At 41.8% G+C, this 25,324-nt stretch overlaps 1 protein-coding gene across 2 annotated transcripts in view; it reads right to left on the reverse strand.

Moving 5' to 3' along the window:
• Window positions 1-25,095, reverse strand: part of RASGEF1A (RasGEF domain family member 1A) — a 38,672-nt gene extending 13,577 nt beyond the window's left edge. For both annotated transcript variants that reach the window (XM_075000078.1, XM_075000077.1), the window contains exons 1-5: window positions 24,909-25,095; window positions 21,454-21,633; window positions 14,172-14,300; window positions 5,269-5,406; window positions 557-778 (exon numbers count right to left, since the gene is read on the reverse strand). In XM_075000078.1, coding sequence (XP_074856179.1) covers window positions 557-778; window positions 5,269-5,406; window positions 14,172-14,300; window positions 21,454-21,633; window positions 24,909-24,914 — 675 coding nt within the window. In that variant the 5' untranslated portion in view covers window positions 24,915-25,095. The remainder of the gene's footprint in view (window positions 1-556; window positions 779-5,268; window positions 5,407-14,171; window positions 14,301-21,453; window positions 21,634-24,908) is intronic.
• Between the last annotated feature and the right edge of the window lie 229 nt (window positions 25,096-25,324).

Below are 25,324 nucleotides of genomic sequence, written 5' to 3' on the forward strand. Positions count from 1 at the left end.
CAATGTCCAATATAAACAGGAAAGCATGACAAAGGGACCTAAGGCATAATCAGAGAGGCCCTCATAGCACCATCACCTAAAAACTTCTCTTTAATTATCCTGATTGAACTTAGGCACTAACAATGAGTTAACTTGCTCTACTTCTGCTCTTCTGAGATCCTGATGTTCAGAGCATTAGCCCTCTCACTTTTCCCAGAACCTCTGCCATAGCTGCCAGCTCTTTTCTCCCTCCATTCTTTGTCAGTGGACCTGGAAGGAGGGGTCAAATATTGTAAGGTTACCTTCACAGCGCCTTGGCTATAGAGCTGACCCTGGCTTTTAAAGACTAGACCCAAGGTTTGTGGTGTCTGCCTCTTAACCCCTGAATTAATTATCTAATCTTTCTTTCCTTCTTCACAGATTTACTGCTTATTCTCACATGTTCCTCACCTCCCCTCTGTTCGATTGAAGCACTTTACTTACATAAAAGGCCTGATCTTGTTCCTCTTGAAGTCTCACGTTAACATGCAGTAAATGGAAAACCAAAAGGACTAAAACATTGAAGTCCAAATCTCACCAGCTCAATATGAGTTAGCTGCTGTGCCAGGATCAGAGGGTCACAACATATGCTCAGTATGTCCTTCTGGGTGGACTGGGGCTTGTTTTTAAGGATGGTTCCTTTATCAGTAACAGGTTGCCTGAATTTCTCTTTTATCTCCTGGTACTGACTCCTTGCTGAGAGGGTCATCAGTAGAGTCTGCGTCATCTGACTAATTATCTTCTTCACAGTTCCATTTTCCTGAGCGTAAAAATGACAGAGGTTGATTAGTAGACCCTTTACTTTGTAGTGTGAGTGGAAATATGGGATTTGTATCAAAAAGGATTTCTGATTGGATAATCATGCCGCTTAGCATCTTGCGTCTTCTAACCTGTTATCAGTGCTGTTGTTCATGTGGCAAATAAGCCCACCGTAGCATGCTCTAAATAGCTGTGTAGATTTGCACAGTAACATTCCCTCCTTCCCATTTTGCTTTCAATAGGCTAGGAGCCATTGCAGCCTTTTTTCTTTTTCCTGGCTCAGAGCTCACGTTATGAGTGACTGGGTCAGTCATTCAGAAGCAGGTGTATTGAGAGCTGGGAGTCTTTTGCCTTTGCAAGGCTTCTGGTCTCTTTCTGTGTAGGAGCTTGCTCCTTAGTCATGCTACATGGTCTGCTGGCTTGAACAGGGTCCTGGGAATTCCCATGCTAAATCTCACTGGTGACATGTTCTAGCTCAGCAATCTGCCTTTTATAGTGGTTGGTTGCGCATCCTGAAGACAAGGCCCTAAATCTCCACAGTGCACTTAGCCAACAAGGATGCCTGCGTCTTGAATTCTCCAGAACAGATGTATAAGAAATGACCTGAGGGGAGAATGTGGATTCAAACGGTTTCACTGACTATATTTCTACTACTTACTCCATAAATATACATGCACTTATATTGCATTTTATAACTAACTGGCAAGTTGTGCAAGCTGAGCCTTCTGCTGTGGCTCATTTGTTCATCTCCAGCTTCTGATGAACATTCGAGCATGGGGATGAATAACCACGATGGTCCTTCATGAGTCCAGTTGGAGAAGGAAGAGATGTACATGTTGGGATTTTTGTTCTAAATTATCATGGAGCTAGCATTTGGGATAGTTCAAATTACTCGTGTGTGTGTGTGTGTGTGTGTGTGTTTTTCCTATCCTTCCCTACTAAGGAGCACAGTGATCTCCATGAAATGTTCCTTCCACCTCTGCATATAATCCCCTCGTTTCTGTTGGGAAAAAATAGACTTTTGGTGTTAATCCTTAGCACAATTGATTTAATATCTTCCTTGACAAGAGTAAGTTTGTTTTGCCAGCAATGACATTCATCTTCCAGCTGTTTTCCAACAAGCATTTTAAGTCTTGGTGTCATGTAGACTTCTGCACAACATTTCCTCAAGAGGCTTAATCCAATCCCTTCCCAACTGCTGTATCCTCCTCTGCCCCTCTGAATACCCAACTGCTAAACCCCCATGTTCCTATCAAGTGCTTTGATGCCCTCTCTTTCAGCTGCCAAATTAATTACCCACCTTTCTTGTGTCTTTTCCTCTCCCTTTGTGATTTCTCTCTCTCCTGGGTTTCCATGCATCAAACCCTTTGAACTAAGGTGATGTTTTAAGGGTAAATGTTGTTGCTGTTATGGTTTCTGCATTCAGAGTCAACTGGATGCACTCCAGCGAGGAGCACTGAGTCTGGGAATATTTAAGGACGCCACCAATGTGCAGTGATGACTGAAAACTATGTAGCAGATGTGAAAGATGGTGGCTATCAAAGAAACTTGTCTGTAGCTTGCTATAATTAAGTATTAATGGTGTCGTAATGTTGCTTTACAAGGCAATAATCTGGTTCCCAAGCGGAGTCAAATAAGAAGCTGAAGGCAGCATAGTTTATCTTGATGAGGCAACTGGATTATTGTTCAGCAGCAGCTGTCTGGAGCTATTACTGCTATTATGCTACAAGTGCCTACACGTTTGTGGGAGTGTCTTTAAGATTTCTATTTCTACTTTGAGTTACACTGGGTTTTAGACTGCAAATCTGTTGATTTCAATAGTGATGGCTAAGTTGTCTCTATGTAGATGAGGGAAGAATACCCCTCCCAGCAATGGATTCTGTATTTTGCAAGATAAGGGAGGAAAAATTATATGTAGAAGAAAGCGAGCATGGTGGGGTGCTTGGATGTTTATGTGATTGTGGCCAAAATAATTGAAATGGATCAAACTTGTGAGTTGGCTACTGTATGCATGACTCCGTGAATTTATTACTGTCATGAGAGTCTAAGAACACTTCAGTTTTTGAGTGTCTCTCTGAGCTTCACTGTTTTTTCATTGTCTTGCATGCTATATTTCTCCCAGCACTGAAAATGAGAACCAAAAATATCTTGCCTGCTAAAAGTACTTGTACCTCTACAGAAGTTGGCTCTCATGAGTCAGTGAATACACCCGACTTGTTCTGGCTGGATAAACAGTAACGTTTGGCTCTGTGTGCGGGGCTGTTGCTCAAGCCTGAACTGAAACACTTGGTCTTGAACCTTGGAAGAACTGGCAGCTGCTTTTGTGGAGGCGTGTCCGCTAGCTTGATCTCCCCTGATACTCTTTAGTGCTCTTTGCGTGTCAGGCTTGTTGGCACTCGAGTATTGCTTATACATGCGTTTTGCCCAGCTAGGTGCTGGGATCAAATCTGCCCTAAATATTTGCTCATTCAGCTTCAAATACCTGTTATGCTGTCCATGTGTCTCCAAGCTACTTACACTGTCAACATTGGCATGACTGCTTTACATCTTTTTCTATTAATGCTTACTGTTGTATCTTCCTGGTCAAGTAAAGCAGGGAAGCCAAAAAAGGTGAAAAGTAAAAAGAAAAACCAGACCAAAACCCTGACAACTTTGCTTTAGACTGGCTAAGTAATTTACTACAACATAAAAGAACAGGGAACAAACAATGAAGCTGGGAGCCGTTTGCTATTTGTTAGTGTCAAATTACATTTCTAAAGGTCAGACACAGCCTAACTCTTCACAGCCGGAGAACTTGGCATGTAGCTTTGTTAAAAGGATAAATGCTACAATGCCATAATAAACGGAGGTCACAAGGAACCTCGGCAGCCAGTGCTCTCTGTCATTCCATAAAGTCTGATATTTCTCTCAACTGACAGTTAATTCAGCCGTATAGAGTCAGAGTATTTCCTCTTGTGCCCAATAACAGAGATTTGAAATGTTCCCATCACAATGGTAAAAGCCTGAATTTACTGCATCAAAATGGAAAATGTTCAAAAAAAAAAAAAAAAAAAAAAAGTCCCATATTTTGGCAGAATCCCTGTCAATTGTTTCCTTCCGGCCTCCTTTATAAAGACCACAGAAGGGCTATCGTAATCCTCTCTCTCTTTAACCTATTTTCTTAATAGCACACAGGTAAACATTACCCTTGACTCAGTGATACCGGGGTAACTTCTTTGCAATAGCTGTAACAGCTAACTGTATAATATCTTATTGTCGCCGCCTACAATGCTGTCAAACCTGTTACTCTTCATCCTTCTCTTAAATCAAACAAAGCACATAGATAATCGTGTGGTCACAAAAAGCTGGAGAAACTAATCTTTAAAAAGATCTTCAGAGCATCTGGATCAAAAACATTAAATAATATTTTTACATTCGGCTCTCTTGACCTGTTTCTTGTACATTCCATTTTGTCAGCGTACTCCCCTCACCCCATCCCTCTTTCTTATTCCATTTTTGTGGTGACTTCTTTTGCCAAGCCAGCTTCCTAACGGTTCCCTAATACGATTGTCCAAGGCTAATCTTAGCCAATTGTGATCTACCTAACTTGGCAGGTTGCTGTGGAGGATAGTTTTTATCCTCCTGTCTTGATCTGAAAACTCATAACTGTTCAGATTTTTAACTGGACCAGGGTTGAATGGGTAGAGGCCATCTTAAAGACTTTTCTTTGCATTAGTAATACTGAGCTACGTGGTACTCTTGTTATGGTGGTCATCATAGTTATCAAGTAGACTGGTCCAGAGGCATTTAGGACTAAAGCAAGCTATTGTACAGTAGAGTTAGATTTTTTTTAAAAGTTATATTATATATGAATTGGACACTGTGGGTGAGGCATAATATGTGCTTTGTGTTGGAATTGTATTATTCCTTAAAACATTTTTCTTTCTTCCTCCTTTTACCTCCCATACCATCAGCAGGTGCTTTCATCACCCCAAGACTAAGCAAGATACGAGCAGTCTTTGCTAAGTTCCCCCTTCCAGCACATATACAGCAGTTGCACTGACAGCTCAGCAACTGCTAAAGGATGAACATTTCTAATCTGGCTCACTCTCTTTCAGCAATATCCATAATCCGACATTATTTTAGTTAGCTAGATGACCAGTTATCATGAGTTTGTCCAAGTTTCCCATGGTCCCATGAAGTTTATTTCCAGACATCAGTTCTGGCTTTCCGTGTTCTGTGCTGCTATTTAGCTGTAATTTACCCTGAATGTCTTCTAAGAGCCCAGTAAGCGGTGGAAGTGTTGGCAATGCTGGTAGATAATACTGGCCTTCCCCATGGTTTGGCAAATTCTTTAGTTCAGCACTGGTCAGGCCCCAAGTGTGCCAGGCTAGAGAGGTTCAATCTGTACTCTAACCTAGTTAGGAGATGTGCACAAAGGTTGAGGAGAAAATATGAAAATGAATTGCACTGTGAAGCTGCTCTTGCACATATGGTTGTGTTCCACCATACCTCGTCGCATTGTGTGATCCTGTGAGCAATCTCCTTCAGCTCCTTCATAGATTTCTCATCCTGGAAGTCATAGGGGAATGTTTCTGTCCATTCTTTCAGCAGCTGAATGATCTTGGCAGCAAAGGATTTTAGCTTTGCCTAGAGAGGAGTAGAGATGGGCTGATTACTGATCTGATGACTCATTGCTTTGAAGGTGAGTGAATGCTTGCTCAAAGAAAGTGTACCACATAGCCACAATCAACCATAATTGTATCTGTAGCAGGTGTGTGCATTTACTGAAATAGGCGTCTGTTAAACTATTGATTAACTCACACAGAGAGCACTTCTCAGCTGACGTAAGTTGGCCCAACTCCATTGAAACTGGCTGTAAACAAAAAACTTTTCAGATATTTTAAAGCTAGTCAGTCATTAGTAGCTAGGGAGATAACAATATTGTACAAGTACTTAGTTCAGTTGAAGTTAATCAGTACCTGGCTGATTTTATACCAACGGAGGACTTGAGGAAATACCTTAGGGTCTTAATTTAAATGTACACACAACCGCAGTGTCCTAACCATGTATCTTTCTCTTGAAGTGCTCATAAAGAATTTTTTCCTTACATAGAACTTGTTTAATCAGGACTCTCCAATTGTGCTCTGTTTGAAACAGCTGGTCAAAGAAATAAATCTTGCAAAAGAGATTGTATGAACTTAGCATTACATCTAAATCAAAAGTAACTTTGGAAATAAAATGTTGGCTCTTGCTCCAAAAGCCATCATGGAAAGTAAGCTCATCAGCTCTGTTATCTGACAAGAGAGTTCTCTAGTGTCCTATGCTGCTGATGTGCTATCGAGTGGATCTGATTTGGATGCTAATTAATCCTGGTTTGGTAGTGAAAGTAGGCTGTATTAGTAAATTGAAGCTATGTGGGGAGAGGCTTTCCCAACACTTGGCCCATCTACATGTCAGGAAGAGCCCTTCTGCAATACTTCCCTTCTTCCTCATGGAACGAAGATGACTTGGATGTTGGCAGAGGGCAGACTTCTGTTGGGAGACCTCTGGGCTCCCAACGGAAGCTTGGCAGCTAGACATAACCACATCCCTCAGAGGCTATAAGATTTGGAGTGAGTTTTAATGGAAAACCTGCCCCACTCAATAATTACTCTCCAAACTGGCCATGCTGAGCTAATTGGGAAGAGGGCCCTTTATATGTCCAGTTGTATATTGTCCAAAAAAGACCAGCACTGAGGGTCCTGATTCAGCTCAACATATGTTTGAGCTGAATCTGCACAGGACATGGCAAATTACATTTTACAGTGGGCTGTGGTAAAGGTACGCACAAGGAAGACATGCTGAATTGTGTGGAGGAGCCAATATGCGGTGAATCACAAATGATCTACTGGGTGGTCATAAGGCAGGGGAATGATTTAATTCAGTATTTCCTTGTAGGCTTAAATTCTGCCAGTCTGTGTAACCTGCTCCTGCCAAGCAGCATAAATCATTGTGGGCATATGCTCTAAAACAGGAATTTGACTTTTGACTGTAAGAAGGAATAGTTTCTAATTTTAGTCTGGTTTATATTTAACTTTGGTTACAAGACTTGTTAGCTTGTAAAAGAAGCTTAGGTCTGAGAGAATCAAGAGGAAGTTTTTTCTTCTGTTTACCAGCCTGGCTGCGTCACTGAAGAAGTTCCACTATGCAAAGAGCAGTTCTTCCTCAGCACTGGTTAGGGTACTCCCCTCTGTGATTTCCCCTCCCGCATCCTGAAAGTCACAAAAAGTCCACTAGCATGTTCAAGGGTCAGCAGAGGAACCAAGTGGGTTTCCTTGCAAAGGGAAAAGGGGATGTTTTGTGAGAACCTGGGGAATTCTGTCCCCAACATCAGGCTCAGAGAAATGAGCAAAATCCCCGGTCTGAGACATTTTTAGTTGAATAAACCAGTTGTTTTTATTAACCTCTAACTGCTTTGCTGCCATGCAATCAGTAGAAGAATTAACAATGGCTGCTCTAGTTCAAAATAAAACTTTGCAGGATTTGGATGCTCTGGATATGAGCCACAAAAAGAATTGTACAGAGTGGGGCAGGGCTATTGGCTTCTACAGAAATGTGAACTGTGTGTAGTGTTTCTAGTTGTATTTTAATCCCGTTGGAATCCTGTTGGTCTTTCTGGGCAAAGATGAATGGAATCTCATCTAAGAGTCACCCATGGACTCTGAATGGCATCTGGAGAATGTTCTCTGAACGCCAGCTTGTTTTGAGAAATTCCAGTTTTCCTTCATTCCCCAACAATTTGGTTTTTGGGCCTTAACGGAACCTTTGCTTTGTCTCCCTGAAAACTTCAGCTCCCAGAACATATGACAATCCACACTTCCAAGCTCTATCACTGCATGACCCATCTTTGGTCCCTACATAAACCCAAAAGTTTAGTAACAAAGAGTAAGCCGTGCTAGTATATACGCTATCAAAACAAAAAGCAGCCAAGTAGCACTTTAAAGACTAGCAAAATAGTTTATTAGGTGAGCTTTCGTGGGACAGACCCACTTCTGTTCTGGTCTGGCTATGGTCTGTAGAAGTGGGTCTGTCCCACGAAAGCTCACCTAATAAACTATTTTGCTAGTCTTTAAAGTGCTACTTGGCTGCTTTTTGTTCCAAAAGTTTAGGTGCACAGTAAGGAGGAGGTGCTTTATAAATGACTGGATTAAATCCAGCCCAAGTTTTTTTGGTACAAACTGGTCCTGGCATTTGAAAGCCTATTGGGAGAGGAGCTGTAGTTAGCGAAATGGTAATTGTGCCCTTTGTTGGGGGTGGGTGTCATTGAATGCTTGGAGTGATGCTGATTCAGCTCATTCTCACGGCTACCTCCACCAGCACGGCTCCTGTGGATTCCCCCTTTTAGGTCAAGCCTCTCCCATGCCCACTCAGAGCAGAATAGTGAGGCAGGGCAGCAGCAACAGTAATACTGTCTGACCTTCAATTCTGGACCCCTTTCCAGGCTCATACACAGGAATTTGGGGGCGTGTGGTTTTTTGTAAATGTGAACAGTGCTTTATTAAATATAAAAGAAATCAAAGCGGTCATGCAATGAGTGTGTATAAGAAAGGTTAATGAAAAAATTGAATGGAAACAGTGATTGGTAAAATGATATTGTAATAAAGGTTTTCTAGAAATTTTCATTTGGGATCTTGCTGTAATATCATAAGTGAAAACCAATGTTCCAAAATATGTATCCTTTTTGCTAGCAGCCAACAACATGCCAGGAAGTGTAGTCCCTTCCTTTCTCCATGGCCAGCTCTTTCGGTAGAGAGCTGGCCAAGGAACTACAGCTCCCAGAGTGCATTGGTTTCCCTCATCATCACCTGAAGGCCTCCCCTGCACAGTGCAGCAAAGAGGAAGGGAGAGAAACTGAACATGGGGGTGGTGGGTAGCATCTGCACCTTTCTCAGCCACCACCTATGGGCCTGCTTTTGCTTCTGAGGTAAGACATTTTATATCTTCCTGCATAGCATTTTTAGGTCAAGTGTAGAGACAGATTGTAAGGTAGTGTAAACCAGTGTGGTGCGTTAGTGGGGCAGATTCTCAACTGGTATAAATAGGCACAGTTCCACTATCTGTTTTTTTTTCCCCACCAGGCTTATTTTAATGCTGATTATCTTGACTTCATCTTCTTGACTTTAAATTTGGGGGAAGTTTAAATTCCTTCCCTCAGCTACAATGATCCACGTAGTAGCACAGATTTAGAATAAAGGATTTGTTTTGCGGATGCATGTTTGCCCACTAGGCATGCATGAGAGTGTGCACATGCACACAGACCATCAGCGTTTGTTTTTCCTCACTGTAAAGCTTAGGAATCTATTGCAAGGCAAGCACCATTACCCATCAAGAATACAAATGTGACTAAGCTTATCACTTGCTTTCACCGTCTGATGAAAACAAGATTTTTTTTTCCTGAATGCAAGACAAACAAAAAAAATCAACCCAGCAAAATGCTAGATTCCTCCATCATGTGCATGCTGACACAATTCACTGTTGCATGGTGGGTTTGTGTTGATGCACACATCTGTGATAACAGAGAAATACCAAACGTTCTGGGGTAGTAATTCTTCAGAAGGCAACAACTGGATGTGTGTTTTGTTATGCATGCAAGAAATTTACTTGCCTACAATTTTTTGGATAGATTTACTTCAGATTTCAAACACTGTCCTGCTATGGGAACAAGAAGGGGAAAACAAAGCCCATCATTAACATAAATACCCCATTGATTTTTAAGGACTTTTGTATGAGACCCATTACAAAGACAAAAGTCAGTGGGTAGACAGAACCTAGAAACTGACTGGACTTGATGACCTGTTGAGGTCCCTTCTAGCTCTGAGGCACATATGGGCCACCTGTCAACTCCAAGTAGGGGCTGGGATCTAGAGGTGGTGGTTTGCTGTAGGGAAACAACTCGACAGTAATGTTAGTGCATATGGCTCCCCTGCTAGCCTATGGGCTGAATAGCAGGCCTGAACCCAAACCTTATTTAACACTCAACACCGAGAGAGGAGGGTGTCTGGAGAGGGAAAAAAAAAGTTTCTACCACTATGTGCTCCAACAGAATATGAAGGAATAAGAGAAGTTTTTGGAGACTGCAAGGAGCAATGATGCATGTATGTACAGGGCCAGATTTTCTAAGGTATTTAGGTGTCAAACCTCTCAGTGTTTACAGTTGGAGTTAGGCATCAAAATATCTTTTAAAAATCTGGCTGAGAATGCTTAGCACAATAGTGTCTCAATCTCAGTTCAGGTGACTGCATATTACCATAATACTACTACTGCCACCACTGGTACTAAGATTACTGCAAATAGTATTCTTTCCCCCTGAACAGGGACATTTGAAATGACTGTCCAGTATGGCATTGTTATCAGTCCCTTTCTTTCTTGAGCACTGAATTTATTTTTTTAAAAGTGGAATTCAAAATAAAATGTGGCTAGAAGGATCAAATCCATTTCAGAATCAAGCTACAGTTGAACATTTCCATGCAAATTTTAATATCTCCTTGGATTTTTGAAATGAACTCAATCTGGTTAAGCTACTTAGGGCTGGAGATTGTTACTATGCTTGTATGGCACCCATTACAATGGGCATTCTAGCCCCTGCTTTTAGCTACTCTGGATATGTAAGCTTAATGCATTTAATTCAATAATAAAAAAAAAAATCCCAGGAAATAATGGAAATTGGTGTCTTTCTAAATTATCTAGTGGTTAAAAACCACAGCTATTTTTTGAGGTACTGTTGTTTTTTTGTTTGTTTGTTTTTACCAAGCTGTGGGGAATGTTTTGCCAGTTCACTTTGCTGATTGGTAGTAATGTAACTACTGCTACTCTTTCTCTGGATCAATCACTTTTGGCCTTGTCTGTGTGTCTCTGGAAAGTTGGTTGTTGTTTATTGACATTGTTAATAATTGACTGTGGCTGACATATTACGCCTAATGTCTTAAGCCTACCAGACTCTTTAAAATTAGCCATCAGGCTCGCGGAGAGGGCAGAGTGTTTGCATTTCAATCTGCCACTTGCACCTTGTCGTACTGTCTACTTTTTCCTGTGCTACTAGGCAGACACATCAAAAATGTAGGAAAGATAAGTGCAGTAGTACATAACCTCAAAGCCTGGCCCCTTGCCAGTGATTCAGCTAGCCCTTTATTTTCTAATTTGTTTATGCAAATCTCTAATCAGAAAGTGATCAGATCGGTTGTAACTTTTTGTGCCAGCTATTTCCTGCTGTGATAGTGCTTAATTAGAAGATGCTGGTGTAGTGGATTTTAACCTGTGATACCCTAATGGCTTAAGACTGGGTGTGTAAAAAGTGATTTCATCTATGAAGTTCTATGAAGCCCACGGAATGAGTTTTTACTTTCAGACTTTTCAGCCAAATAGAGCAAATCACTCTGAAAAAATGTCTATTGTAATACTTGCATTCGTTTGGTATTCACTTGGCAGGTAAAACAAGTGTCATTTACACCAAGGGGGAAGAAAGGGTTGGGGGGTGGGTAGCAGAAAAGTAGCTTACAGGAGTATGCAAAGTAGCTTTCCAAACACACACGCTTTTATTTTCACACCCTGCTGTTTAACTAATTTTACTTGATGTCTGTTTCCAACTTGTCAACAGAAGGCCTGCCAGTGTGGGTGTTCAGAAGGTGAACAGCTCCATTTTACACCTTCTTGTTAGTTAATTTTCTTGCTACATCATCTTGGTGTGTAAGTTACACTTGTTTTGCTTACCCATGGAATGCATAAGATGCATTCATTGTATTATCTGACAACACAGCCATTACCAATACATTTAGTTGAATGTTTATATGCTGGTGTCTTTTGAACTATACTGCTGTCTGAAAAAGCATTTCTTGTGCTCCAATTATTCATACAACTTAAATAGTCTGGATGGGAATATGGAAAGCTTAATTGCTGGCAGCAGGGAATTTCATGCTTTTATATATAGGGAGGGTTTAAATTGTTGAGGGTGTGATTCTGCAAAGTGCCTAAGCAATGGGACTATTTAAGTAGTTTTCTAGATGTCCAAGTTCCATGCTGAACTAGGTCCAGTTATAAAACAACGGTCTCAGATCCCTGGCCAGAAACTGAACTGAACTTAGTCATTTGGAGGTTTGAAGAATATCTATCACTATGGCCTCATTTCTGTGCCCGCAGTACATCCAAGTTTCAATCTGAAACACTGAGAGAGGATATTCTACTAGCAACAGGAAAATTGGAAGCTCCACTACAGATGACCACCCTTTTAAACATCCTAACCTTGCTCAGAGTGGACAATTACCTTAGAGCTTAGAACACCAGCACCATCTGGCAGCTTTTCTCCTAGGTTTTAAGGCCAGAAGGGATCATCTGTTCTGACCCCTGCACATTGCAGGCCACAGAACCTCACCCATCTACTCCAGCAATACACTCCTAACCTCTGGGTGAGTTACTGAAGTCCTCAGATCAAGATAGAAAGCAGGAGTGATGGAAACTCCCTAAAAATGGGTCAGCCACTAGTTCCTGAACTATGGCCCCGCACCCTTGTTGCCCCTTCCCCCAAGACTCGACCACCACTCATTCCTGTCTGCCCCCTCACTCCCATCACCCCCCTTTACGGCTAGTAACAAGTAATGGAGCCAAGGCCCCCCTGTGTCCCCTTTCCAGAGCCTTGGATTTAAAGACCTAAAGTTGCAGAGACTTCACCATTTACTCTTGTTTAAATCCACAAGTGTGCGCATGCTGCAGAGGGAGACAAAGACCCCCCAGCCTGTCTGGAAATTTCTTGCTAATCCTGTGTAGTGTGATCAGGTAGACCCAGAACATTTCAGCAAGACCCAACAGCTGGATACTCAGGAAAGAATTCTCTGAAGTATCTCCAAGGCCTCCCCATTCAATGTCCCATCATCGGCCATTGTGAATATTGGCTACTGCCAGTCATAGGTTGGCCGAGCTGCTCACAACACATGCTGGCATTGCCGAAGGGCTAGCTAAGGGAGGCTAGCCTTCATTCCATACCTTCTGGGGCCCTGGAGCTGGCTCTGCCTAGGGTCCAGTGAAGTCATCGTAGCCAAGGCTGCTGAGATACTACAATTTCACCTGCAGTTGATTGAGCCAAATGGTTGCATCAGGAATAGCAGTAATGTCTCCTTTGTATTTCTACAAAGGAGAGATGGATGCTCCCTAACAATGGGGGAGCCACTGGTGTCTGGACTATGGCCACTGCGCACCCTTGCTGCTCACTCATTCCTCTCTGCCGCTTCACTCTCATCACTTATAACTTGGGCAGTACGCAGCGATATGTTCAGTGATCTGTCATGGGAAACTACACTTGCACAATGGGGAGTCCTTGATTTGCCATTTAAGCATTAGAGGTCTGCAACCATTGTTGGTTCAGATTTGGTTCAGAATTTATTTTAAATATTTTCACCCCACCTCTCTATTTAAAATATTCGAGGCTGATTATAAAACTTTTAAAAACATAAACCTATATAGAAAAATTTAAAAATACAAAACTCCAAAAGGACACAACCTACCAAAACATCTCAAAAGAAGGCGCGCACACACAAACACCAATAAAAGCATGAATTAAAAGGGTGGCTTTAACCTGGTGCCGAATGACTAAGATGACTGTGGAAGGTCAAACCCAGGAACACTTTGCATTAGATCTGGAGCAAAAGATGGCAGCCTTCATGGGGCCTACTCTAAGTGAGAATTCACAAAGATTTTCACCAACTTGATAACCAAACAGGGCTCAGGGAATGCCTGGTCTCCAGAACAGCAATTCAAGAAAGAAACGCTAATGGAACAGAACTGGCTTGACAATGGTGGGGAAATTAGGATTTTTCAGAATAAATGTAATGGAAGCCCCGAACATCTTGTTCTTGTGATTTGTGGTACAGGGATGGTGGGCCAGCCAGCAGAGAGAGAGAGAGTGAGTGTTGGCATCAGTTGAAAGATTTCTAACTTCTGGATCCATATTGAAATGCCAACACTTGCTGCCTGCCTAGTATCCATTGGTATTACCTGCTCACTGATGCTGAAGTCAAAAGGAGTTCAGGACTGCCTTTTGGTAAACTAAAGTCAGTGACCCAGAACAGTGATATTCCTATGCTGTGTACAGTGTTTCAAAGGTTTTTAAATGTTTGTGTTAATATTCAATGTCTCCCATTGGACAAAGAAGCCAAAATATACCCCTAAGTAACAGATGGGCCTCAGGCCAATGAGCTAAAGGAGATCTGTGTTCTGTGATCAGCCACGTATAGCATTGCTGCAGGGAAAGAGGCTTAAATATGAAAGTCTTAGATGTATTGCACCAATCAGTGTATCAGTTATGTTCTATACACGTTTAGCTTAAAAAAGAAAGGAAGATAAATTGCACAATAGCTTAATTCAACACAGAAGGACATTTCATTTACCTTTTCTGCATCAGACCCAGTCTCAAGCTGCTGCTTCTGCTTAAGACAAATCTGCCCCACTTTTGCTAGGAGCTCGTGAGGATGGATGAAAACTCGGGAGCTCAGCAGGAAAGTGAAGATGTAAGTCCTCTGCAAGAAGGGGGAAGAGGAGAAAACAGTTGAGAAACCTTGAGCAGACATCACCCATCCACTCAGGGGACTGTTAATGATAATGACCTCCCAGTACTAGAGATGGACCTTTCCCTTGGCAAGCTTTCTGCATATCACTTTCCCCAGGGACCACAGTAGGCAGAAACACTCTGTTTCAGAAGCTGTCAATGGAGCTATTTTTTTTCAGCTTCCCAAACTATTTGTCATGTCGCAATGCCAAACTAAGTATGCCAAAGTAGCTGTCATTCGCCAAAAAGACAAGACATCTGTCCAGGAATGCTGCCACCCCATCTTTAACCCTGTTATTTATGCTGCTGTGTTTCTTTAAGTGAAATTGCGTTTGTTTGGCTGCGCCAAACCTACTGCAAATGGGTTCCAAACCACAGCAGTGTTTTTCTTTTATATGCGTTTTTCCCACAATCAGTGTTACAGGGTTGAGTTCAATTGTCATTCATATGACTTTCAGTTTTAAGCCAGTAAAACACTTCGCTTCCTGGGGCTCAATTCAATGTCTGTGAACTTTTATAGCACTACAGGTTGAACTTCTCTCACCCGGTAGCCTTACTAATACTTCTACCGCTTACTGGGCTCATACAAAACATTTAGGGGTATATTACAGCTAAATAACAGCACAGAACTCTGAGAACCAAGACTTGTGACTGTAAACAAACTTTATGGGACCAAGGGAAACTTGGCCACACCCAGGATGTGTGGCCGTCTGGCTAACTAAAATCATGGTAAATTATAGCGTTTGCTGGACATGCGAGTTCTGGATTAGAGCAGTTCAACCTGTAATAATTATCATTATCATTATCATCATCATCAGGGTTAGGCCCTCAATGTGTTCTTAAAACTATCTAGGGCAGGATCTGTTCAGAGGTCTGGCCTACAGCAAGGGAACAAAGTTGATCCCAGATATGCAATTCTAGCTATACCATTAGCATAGCTAGAACCAATGTATCAGGATCGATTTTTGTTCCCCGGTGTAGATCTGGGCTCTTCAGGCCCCCATGCAGTAGTGGGGTCGATGGCTGAACCCAGAATAATCAATTTTGCCACGTCTTCACAGACACATCAAAATCAAACTGAATTTCTGAACTAATGCAAAAACTTCATGAGTGATTTGGCTTCTTTACAGACAGATTCAAACATAGCCTCAGGAGGACTGACTGATAACATCTCTATTAAATGATGCAGCCTGTGCAGACTTTAGTTACTCTTTTTAGAATTTTTGATTTTTTTGTGCAATTTGGAATTGGAAAATTGGTTGTCAACTGCTTAAATGTGAGCATTTAAAAGGTCAAATTTGCAATGTTTCTTTTTAATTTGGCACCAGCCTTACAGAAACTTGAACTTCCATGTTGAAACCAGGCACATGCGCAACTGCTCAATTTATGTCCACGGGATGGCACAAGTCAGCTGAGACCCCAGCAAATTTAGGCAGATAACACAACCAGAAGCCATATTTTTGACTAACTGCACATAAGCCAATTGGACTACCTTGTCTAGTTTCTTCAGAAACATGCACATTTAAATCATGATGGGGACTCTATCAATGCAACGAAAAGGCCTGGTTTTTTTCCTCTCTAATTACAGGCAAATAAGCTGTTCAGACACACATTTATTTTTATGATGTCCACTGTACACAGTGTCATGACTTTTTTGGCAGGGCAAATCCCTCTGCAGCAGAACAGCCAAAGAAGCATTTATGAAAGAAAAAACAAAAAAACAGAAATGACTTTTTCTTGGTGATGGGAGAATTGTAGACTGAATAGCTTCAGTTGAAGGACTTCTCCTATCCCTTGTTGTGGAAAGGGAGGAGCAGAGCTAAATTACAAAGGGTGCACTTTAGAGGTTCATTTATGGTTTTGGAGATCTTACTGGTTTTGGTGATGCTCCTATATTTAGAATGGAGAGTTTTATTGTCATCGGTAATATCTCTAGAACCAGAATGAGCTTTTAAAGGTCTGTATCCACAATGGATGGACCAAGGAAACAAGGGGGAGACAGCTGGCTAAATTGGGAGGGGTCAGATGCTCAACTGCTGTAATAAAGAAAAGCTCTCTTGATACCCATGGGAAGCTATGCCAATTTACCCCTTGCTCAGACAGAAGATAGTTCAGTTGATGGGATACTCTTCCTGGAGTAGTTATAACATTCCTGACACATTGCAGTCCAGGATAGCTTAGAGGCCATTCCTGCTTTGGCATTTTGCTCAAGAATATTTTATTTGCAATGTTATGAAAGTTGCACATGATTCCTTCATGTGCGCCTGGAGCTGGCTCATGTTCTGCTGCCAATCTGTGGTGAAAGGTTATAAGAATCATTCTTGGGCAGGGTGCTGTATATTTTAGAGATAATTTGAAGTTTGGAATGAGGGTCAACTTAGTTCCACAAAAGAAAAGAAATCCAATAAGGTTACAGGCCAGTGTCTCAGATCCATCTTCAGATATTCCACACAGGATAGGCCTAGCAAATGCAGCAGGCACCAAAGCTGAATGTGAGAAGTAAATTTGAGTGACAACTCAGAGGAGTACCATGTACAAGTACAGTTAGGGTATGTTGTTCACTTGTATTCCTCTAGTCTTTCCCTCGTACAGCTAGGTTCTGCACTCACGTGGGATCCCTCTGAATTACACCCAGGCATGCTCATTGATGTAACTGAAGCAAGAATTTAGCACATGGTGCAGTTCTTATACTTGTAACTGGACTGTGTATAAATGCTTGTTCTGGAAGTGTATCAAGTCCTGAGTTTGACTCTACCTCACCTCCCATTCCAAGGATGATTGGAGAAGGGGTGTAAAAGATTTCTGTCTCAGCTCCCCTGGGTTTTCTGTATACTCCATGCTTTTCTGGGAGAGGAGGGAATACTATTGACATATGATGACACTGTCAGGAAAGCTGCCTTTACTAGGTTAGTACTAGGCCTCTGAAATATAAACCACACTGTCCTGTCAATGACCTTCACTCTGATAAGCTGGGCCACATTCTTTGTGGCAAGATATATTTTAGCCTTGCACGTTAATTCTAGTCTAGCCCTCTTCCTGAAAGTTTGTGTGCTCTGCTTACCCAGACTGACGTCAAGATAACCCTGTTCAGAAAACCAGTTATTTAAAGTACTGCTGTAGGATGTGACTGAATCAAAATGATCAGGGCTTTGATTTGTTTCTCTGTGGATAGTATTAATACAGTGCTCACACAAGTGCAGAACTGATTCTATTACTCCATCAGATACAGGGCAGATATTTCATTTCTAAAGAGCAACAGCAATATCATGCCAGTCCCGACCTTCTCTAGCATTTGGCTGCCTGTTTTGCAATAGGAACAAAATTCCACATGGTATAAAATGGAAAAGTTGCACTGATGGCAATAGATGCCTGTTTACACCTGCTAGACATGTGGTGCTGTTTGTCCAGGCTTCTTGATCTGATTCTGCTTCAATTTACACTCGTGTTAAATCAGGAGGAAATCCAGTTGAGTCATGAGAGTGCAAAAGTGGCATATATGGGAACAGAATTTATACACTCTCTCTTTTGAATAATGAACCTCTAGGTGAAGGTCTGGTCACTGCCCATCTCCTCCGATTACATTGTGTTTTTTGAATCTAGGTTGAACTAATGAAATAAGCCTCTCCCCTTGCCTTCAGTACATACTTGCTATCTGATACAAATGTCTCAGGCCTTGTCAGCCTGGGGGTTTTGGTGATATAGCTGTGCTGGGCTACACATTCAGTAGAGACAGTCCACACCAGTGAAGCACACCTGCTGTTTCTATGGGGTCCTACTCCCATTGACCTGCTCAGGAGTTGGATCATACCCCTCCGTCTAGTGAACAGCCAGGATTACCCTAACAGGTGAAAATCAGCATACTGGGGACTTCAATGAGATCACCCAATCCTTTTTAGTTTGTGTGTCTTCCATAAGCCAGGATTTATATTGGTGGCCTCTGGAGGGAAAAGCTGGTGCTTTCAACTGGCTTTGTTTACTTCAGTAACACCCACACTTGCCCGATCTCATATGCATGCCCTTTCTTTTGGATTAAGATGGGTTGGGCCAGGAAATTCAGCTATGAAACTAGCTGGCTTGACAAAGAATGATTTAGAAAGATTGCTTCCTTGGAGGTTGAAAGTTATGCTCCACAAGCTGGCAGGTATTTGGAAGAAGAGGAAAATTCCTCTCAGCATTTTAGAGCAACTTATGCTGACACAAAAGGAGTTTGTGCTTCACAAGGGTGGGGGGGGGGGAGAAAAAGGAGGCAGATTTCTTTAGTTCCTAAGTCGTTGCTAAGAGACATCTTAAACTATAAAAAGGACAAAAAAAGAGAGAGAGAGACTAAAGAGACAACTGTTACTTTATGGCCCAGAAATGTACTGATGTCTTCTTGCGGGGGGAGATATTTTCTCTGCATGCCTCTTGCTTGACCTGGAACTTATTTGTGAACTATTTTGAAGTGTCGTCCTGCTTGGAAATAAGTACAGCAGACCAGTACATTCCATTCCGAGTCCGTCTCATGAGTACACATTTTTCTGTACACCAAAGAAACCTCTGAACACAAACAAACCTCCCAAGAGGAACACACAGACATAAGCCCTTATCTTGCCTCTCCACTCCCTCCTGCTGACCTCCATCTACAGTGCTGCCAATATGACAGAGAAGTCTTGTGTGGCTTGAAACCAGAAGGGAAAGGCAGTGTGGTGAGCTTGTTAAGCCCATAGAGAAGGATACCAGGCTCTTTAGCACCATGTAGTCACAAAGTAGGGTATTTTCCAAGACTTGAGGAGGTTAGCTCAGAGGTGAGAACCAACTCCTGGCCAGTGATTTACAAATGCCCCACCTCTGAATTAAATGAAAGCTCTATCAGCATGACTGAATTCCTTGCTCTAAGCCAGTGGCTCTCAACCAGGGTTATGTGTACACCTGAGTATGCAGAGATCTTCCAGGGGGTATCACAATGCATTTAGACATTTGCCCAGTTTTACAGCAAGCTACCTAAAAAGCATTAGCAAAGTCATTACAAACTAAATCCTCATGCAGACCATGATGTGTTTTTATACTGCTCTATGTACTTTATATTGAAATGGAAGTACAATATTTATGTTCCAACTGATTTGTTTTCTAATCCTTGTAAAAATGCAAGAGCACTCCATTTGTCAGGAACAGTGCGCTGGGACACTTGTGTACCATTATGGGTGGCTTTGTAAGCAAATCATTTTGAAGAGAGGTGTAAGTTGTGGGTACTCAAGACAAGTCAGATGCCTGAAAGTGGTCTAATAGTCTGGAAATGTTGAGAGCTGCTGCTTTAAGCAAGGCCAAGCTGGCAATCCAAAACCTGCTGCTACCTCTCCTGGCAGATGCTGTGAGTGAAATAGGACTTCTGGGCTTCCTTCTTTTCTTTCAGTCATCCCAGCCGGGATGACAGGGTAAATGGGCTGCCACTCTGTTTCTTTCTGACCATCTCTTTTAAGAGGAAACATAATTTGGGATTGAAATATAAACCCGACTTGCTGGGGAGGCTTGGATTTGGGGTGACTTGTATCCAACTCATTCTTTGTACTGTTCCAGCTCTTTTGTTATGTAACTCTTTAGGCCAAGATCAATTAGCTATCAGTTTTCTGGCCTCTCCAAAGGAATGTACCACCTGCTGTGGCAGGATTACCCCCCGCCACCCAGTCTCTCTCTTAGGAGCTTACTCCCATCCTCTATCTCCTGTTTGTTTGGATCATAACATCCTTGGGATGGGCATCTGGATTTACTTGTTTGTAACACACTTAGCATTCTGGGCCGAAATAAAAGGTGAAAAATGGGTTCTCACAAGATTTAATTGCAGCATTGTAATGTTGCTTCCCTGATGTACAAAACTTCATGTTGGCCTCTAGCCTTACCCTCTGCCCTCCATGATTGCATTCGATGCCTCGAAGGAAGGAACAAACCTGTGTGTGTTATACTCTATGTATTAAAAGCTCATAAAATAATAGAACAAATGGAGACATTAAGACCAAATGAGGGTTAACCCCTCTAGCCTCTATGAAGAGACAAGCACTGCATGTGTCTGTGGAATACAATGCAATTCTAGCAAGGTGTAGTAAAATAGAAGCTTTAGGACTGGCTTTGAATTGGGAAGTTGCTTCATCCCCTTATTGTACAAATGAACCGAACCTTTTGGACAAGGCTGTTGGTGCTGCGTTTATGTAAACTACGTATAGGGATGGAAGTCTTTTTGCATTGAGTGATGGCATATTTTTAGATTGCGACCTCAGAAGACAGGTCCTGTACAGATCTGAATCAGAAAGACTACTGCTACAAGATATTCCTGGCATGAGTCACAGTCATGTGTGTGTGATTGTAATACAACTACTAGCTTCTGAAAGGGTTCAGATCTCTATCCCATGACTATGCATTTTTCCTAGGGCTTAAACACAACTCGTGCTTTACAATGTTTGCTTTTCTGCAACTTCTTTAACTAAAACCTTCCACTTATGGACTGAGGGGGTCATTTTAAGTAGTGGTATAATTTGTTAATGATATCCTAGGTTGGGATGCCTATTGCATAACTGGCAGTTACATGTGGTGGTTATTTCATTGGATTGTGGTGGTGATGTCAAAACAGCTGCAAAACCATTTCTAGGCTCAGAAACTTACATTTTAGCCAACCTGGCCAGTTAATATATGCTGAGGGGAAAAAAAGGCATTTAGTTGAAGTCTGGTTTTGCTTTTCATGCTACCTAACTAAAACACACAACATAAGGGAAAAAAGCCGCCCTCAGCACACAGCTGATGTATTTCCCTAGGGCAGAATCCAGTTAGTAGTTAATCTTAGACTAAAGGCAGCTTAGTGGGATTGAAGTTTCTTCAGCTAATGCTGCTGTTAATTGGGTCTTAAAGTCCCTGATGGGGGGTCTCTGCAGGGTTTGATTTCACTAGCAAATAGTGCCTTTCAAAAAAAGGTACAGAGACCTTCCTAGTTGGGCATCAGCTGTTGTGAAGGGAAGGCCAATTACTTGTGACAAAGCAATTAGACCATTTGGCCTGTTAAAAATTCTTGCTTCCTCTTAAGATTATTTTAAGATGACACCATGTGCGTTGGGATCTTGACTTTGTTTAAATGCTACGCAAGCCTTCAAATGTCTACTTACATCTGGATAATAGTCCATGGTGGGCACCAGGCGCTCGATCAGGGCCTCCAGTGATCCAGAGATGAGATTCCCATCCTGGTAAACAGGATCTCCACACCTCTCACCCATGTCTGGCTGCACCTGCCCACTGCAACTGGAACCGAGCATACTAGAAAAAATTGGTGTCTGGGGCATAGTTTCCTGCAGTATTGAAGGAAGAAAAAGGAAGGGTTAAGGTTTCTTTGCAGATCTCTGTGATTGTATTCATGGCTTTTTTGCAAAGGCATAAATTAGACACAGATTATATATTTCAGTGAACACAGCATGGCACTGGGGGAAGGGAGCCCAAACTCCCACAAATGTGCAAGATGGCTTTTGGTTTTGAAATTCAAAGCAACTTTTGTCTTTTTTTTAACCCCCACTATACAGTTGCTGTCAGGAAGCTTTTTCTCCCCATTACACTTAAGACTAGAGAGAGCAGCAAAGAATACCATGTAAATTGAAGAGCGATCTCACATATACATAAATCATGGTTTATATAAATAGTGACCCATGTTCAGTGTTCTGGTGGGAGGTCCTTTGGGAGGAAAAAACACTAGACCCTGTTGGGTCTGGGGTGATAAACCCTCCAATACTTCTCTCCTTTTAGGTCTAATCTAGATTGTAAGAGCAATGGATTTTGTCTTGCACATTCTTGAACACACAGTGTGAGGCTATGTGTTAGGGATGTACTGCCTGAACAAGAATGTTCCATTGTCTAGCATTTGACAAGAGGTATTTGGGTGACTGAAACAATATTAAGAATATTTTGTGTCTGACCTCTTGGGATCTTGTCTTATCTTAGAAACATAATGCAAAACTGCTGTAGTGGCATACAAAGCAAATAAACTCTTTTCTCTTGACCACAAACTAGCGTATGCTGTGGTTACCGTGTAAGTCTTGAACCAAAAAAAGAGAAAACCTGACCACAACTTCAATTTACACTGAAGGCAAAATCAAGCATGTTGTTGAAGTATGGAAAAAGTTCACTGTTACCTGTAAAGATTAGTGCCAATGCAAATGTTTATGGAATAGTAATACTTTTTCTGTCAGGATCTTTCTCAATAGTGATTGTTTACTACACTGAGTCTTAAAGCATCACTGTCACGATTGATAAAGCCTTAAGGGAGGAAGAGCTGGAAGAACTCCAGACTATGGGTTCCGTTCCCAGTCTGTCAATAACTTGTGCGACCTTGGGCTAGTCCTGTCATGCCTCAGTTTCCCTATCTGTAAATTGGAGAGACTGTTCCACCTTTGTGAAGCACTTTTTGTCTTAGATACCAGTCAAATGTTTTCCCTCTCTCCTTTCTTTACCCATACTTCAAGGGCTGGTTCCAAAAGTGAAAGCCCTGTTTACCTTAACGGTTTTTAATAGCTCTTGCAACATGTCATGACTGCTCAAGCAGATTGTCAGTCTTTAAACCCTATAAATAAGTTTCCTTTTAACAGGCCTTGCAAAATTCTCAATATTTACTAGCCCCGCCAGAAAACATTTATCCTTAATTTTACTAAGATGGTGATTTTTGGGTCAGGAGATTGCGGGGTAAGGAAAAGAAGGGGTGAAATCCCAGTGCTTCTGTACTTATCCATGAATACAAAAACCTACTCATCCTAACAAAGCTGTGCTTTAACCAGGATACCTTGTCATCTGGGCCAACACGGAATAAATGTCAACTCATCTGAACTGACCTGTGGATTAAAAGGGGACAGCTATTCAACAATGAATGGCAGAGGCTGCAGCTCAGAACAGAATTGGGTTGCTTTAAAGAAATAATCAGATTGTTAAAAAAATGTGCAGGGCTTGTGTTATACAATAAAGGCACCAAACAGGGTTATGTTATACCAAGTGCTTCCCCACTCATGTCACCAAGAGTTTCAGTGACTGAGTCACAAGCCATGCATTCTGGAGCACGGGAGAGCTTGACAAATTACTGTATCTTGGACACGTGTGACGAAGAAGCCAGCTTAGCTATGTGTGTTATGCAAGTTGTCAGTAATTTGTGTTGTCCTCTTAAGGCCCACAGAAATAGCTTTGAGTGAGTCGGTCAGAGTGCACTAAAAATGTACGGTATGTTCTGCTAGGCTAATAAGGGCTTGGAGGTGTGTCCCTTTGCCACACTGGACGTGCTAACTGCTAAGGAAGGAATCGCTAATTAAGGGGGGTGAAAAACACTATCCTGGTGAATCATTTCTGTATACCTGATGAATCATTTCTATAAACTGTTTAAAATTGTGTTATGAAAATCTTCTTGGAGGAATAATAGTTTTTTGCTTTTCTGGAATGCAAATGTGGATAAATTTTAAACTCCTCCTTCCTAGTAGGAAAAAGATTAGCTTGTAGTTAATGGCTCTGATTCTTGTTGCCTCAGGAGCTTGTTCAAACTTCCCAGAAAAATAAATGACTTAAATCAAGTGACTCAAGCTTCATTATCACCTCTCTGACATTGCTCCCCTGACCGCACTCTGGAAGCACACATCTCTGTGTGGGATGCGGTTGCTGCATGGTACTCAGTATTACATGGTAGTTTTAAATTTACTTTCAAGCCACAGGTAAATAATATGTGTATTCTGCGCTTGGAATGAACCAAAGGTCTGTAAAAGTTCACCATAAGCAAAGTAGCACCCCCTGCCCTGCCCAACTCGAGATGGAAGCTAAATATTTTGTATAAGAGCTACCTGCTGGTAGGAAAATAGGATGGCTTGATTCTAATCCAGAGGCAGCAGGGTTTAACAGAGGTCCATCAGCTTGAAAGGTCCACTGAAGCTATTTGTATGTAGCTTTTTAAAATGTATCAGTATTTTAGTGCTTTCAGGGTATCTGCCCTGGATGTAGAAGGCAATGCCTCAAATGCAGCCTGAGTGCCGTTCTAGTTTGCTAAGAAAGTGGTCATTGAAATCCTGAAGTGACAGTGTTCTTTTTTCATGCCCTGTCTAAAACCCACCTGCATCGCCACGCTCCTAACAAATAAAACTTCCTGGTGGGCTTGTCTGTGATTAATACAGCCAAAGGAATATAACTGTTCTCCTCCACTGATATCAATCCATGGAAATGTGTTCATAAGCAGAACACGCTCACTGCAGCTGGAGTACAGATTTCTGTTTGACAGGGGACAGTAAACCAAACCATTTGATATTTCTGAACTAATCAAACATAGCCATTCCAAACTGAGCAAATGAATCCCGGTTAACTCACAATAATAATTTTGCCAGCAAAACAATTAAAAAGGGGAGGGGGCAGATTCTGAGCTCAGTGTTGTTGATGTCCAGCAGGAATCATTCACTTAAAACCAGAGGAGCGATTACAATTGTCTTTTTAGTATAAACAAGATGAAAATTAAGCTTTACCATTAACATATGAATGTGTATTAATACACCTACCACTATATATACATTAATAAAAAATAGTGAATCCATAACTGAAAATCTTGAACTCTTACCCTCATTTTTTTCCTGTAATATGTACATACGCCTTGGTGGTCTGTAAGATCCCGGTGGCTGTTCCAGAGTGTAAAAGTCTCAGCCAGCCATGGCTGCTCCAGGAAAAATAAACACTCTGGCTGCAGCTTGCCTTCCCGCCAGCTTAGATCTAAACAGCCTCAGGTTCCTCTGAGCAAAACCAGAAAGCTTGCAGCTTTCCAGGCTGGCTCTGACGTCAGCCTGTAGTTTGGCTTTCTGTTGGTTGAGAGGGAGCTTGTCTAATTCAAAAGAAGCTGAGTTTACTGGGGCTGGCTTTTGTGTGCGCACTGCACAAGACTTAAAAGAGAAGCCCTCCCTCTGCTTTGCTTTGTAGAAGCTTTAGCGTGTCCGACAGGTTAGGCTGCTTTGTACCTTTCCCTCCCACCTCCTTCTTCCC

Source organism: Carettochelys insculpta, chromosome 7 (genome assembly GCF_033958435.1).
Source record: "Carettochelys insculpta isolate YL-2023 chromosome 7, ASM3395843v1, whole genome shotgun sequence".
NCBI lineage: Eukaryota > Metazoa > Chordata > Testudines > Carettochelyidae > Carettochelys > Carettochelys insculpta.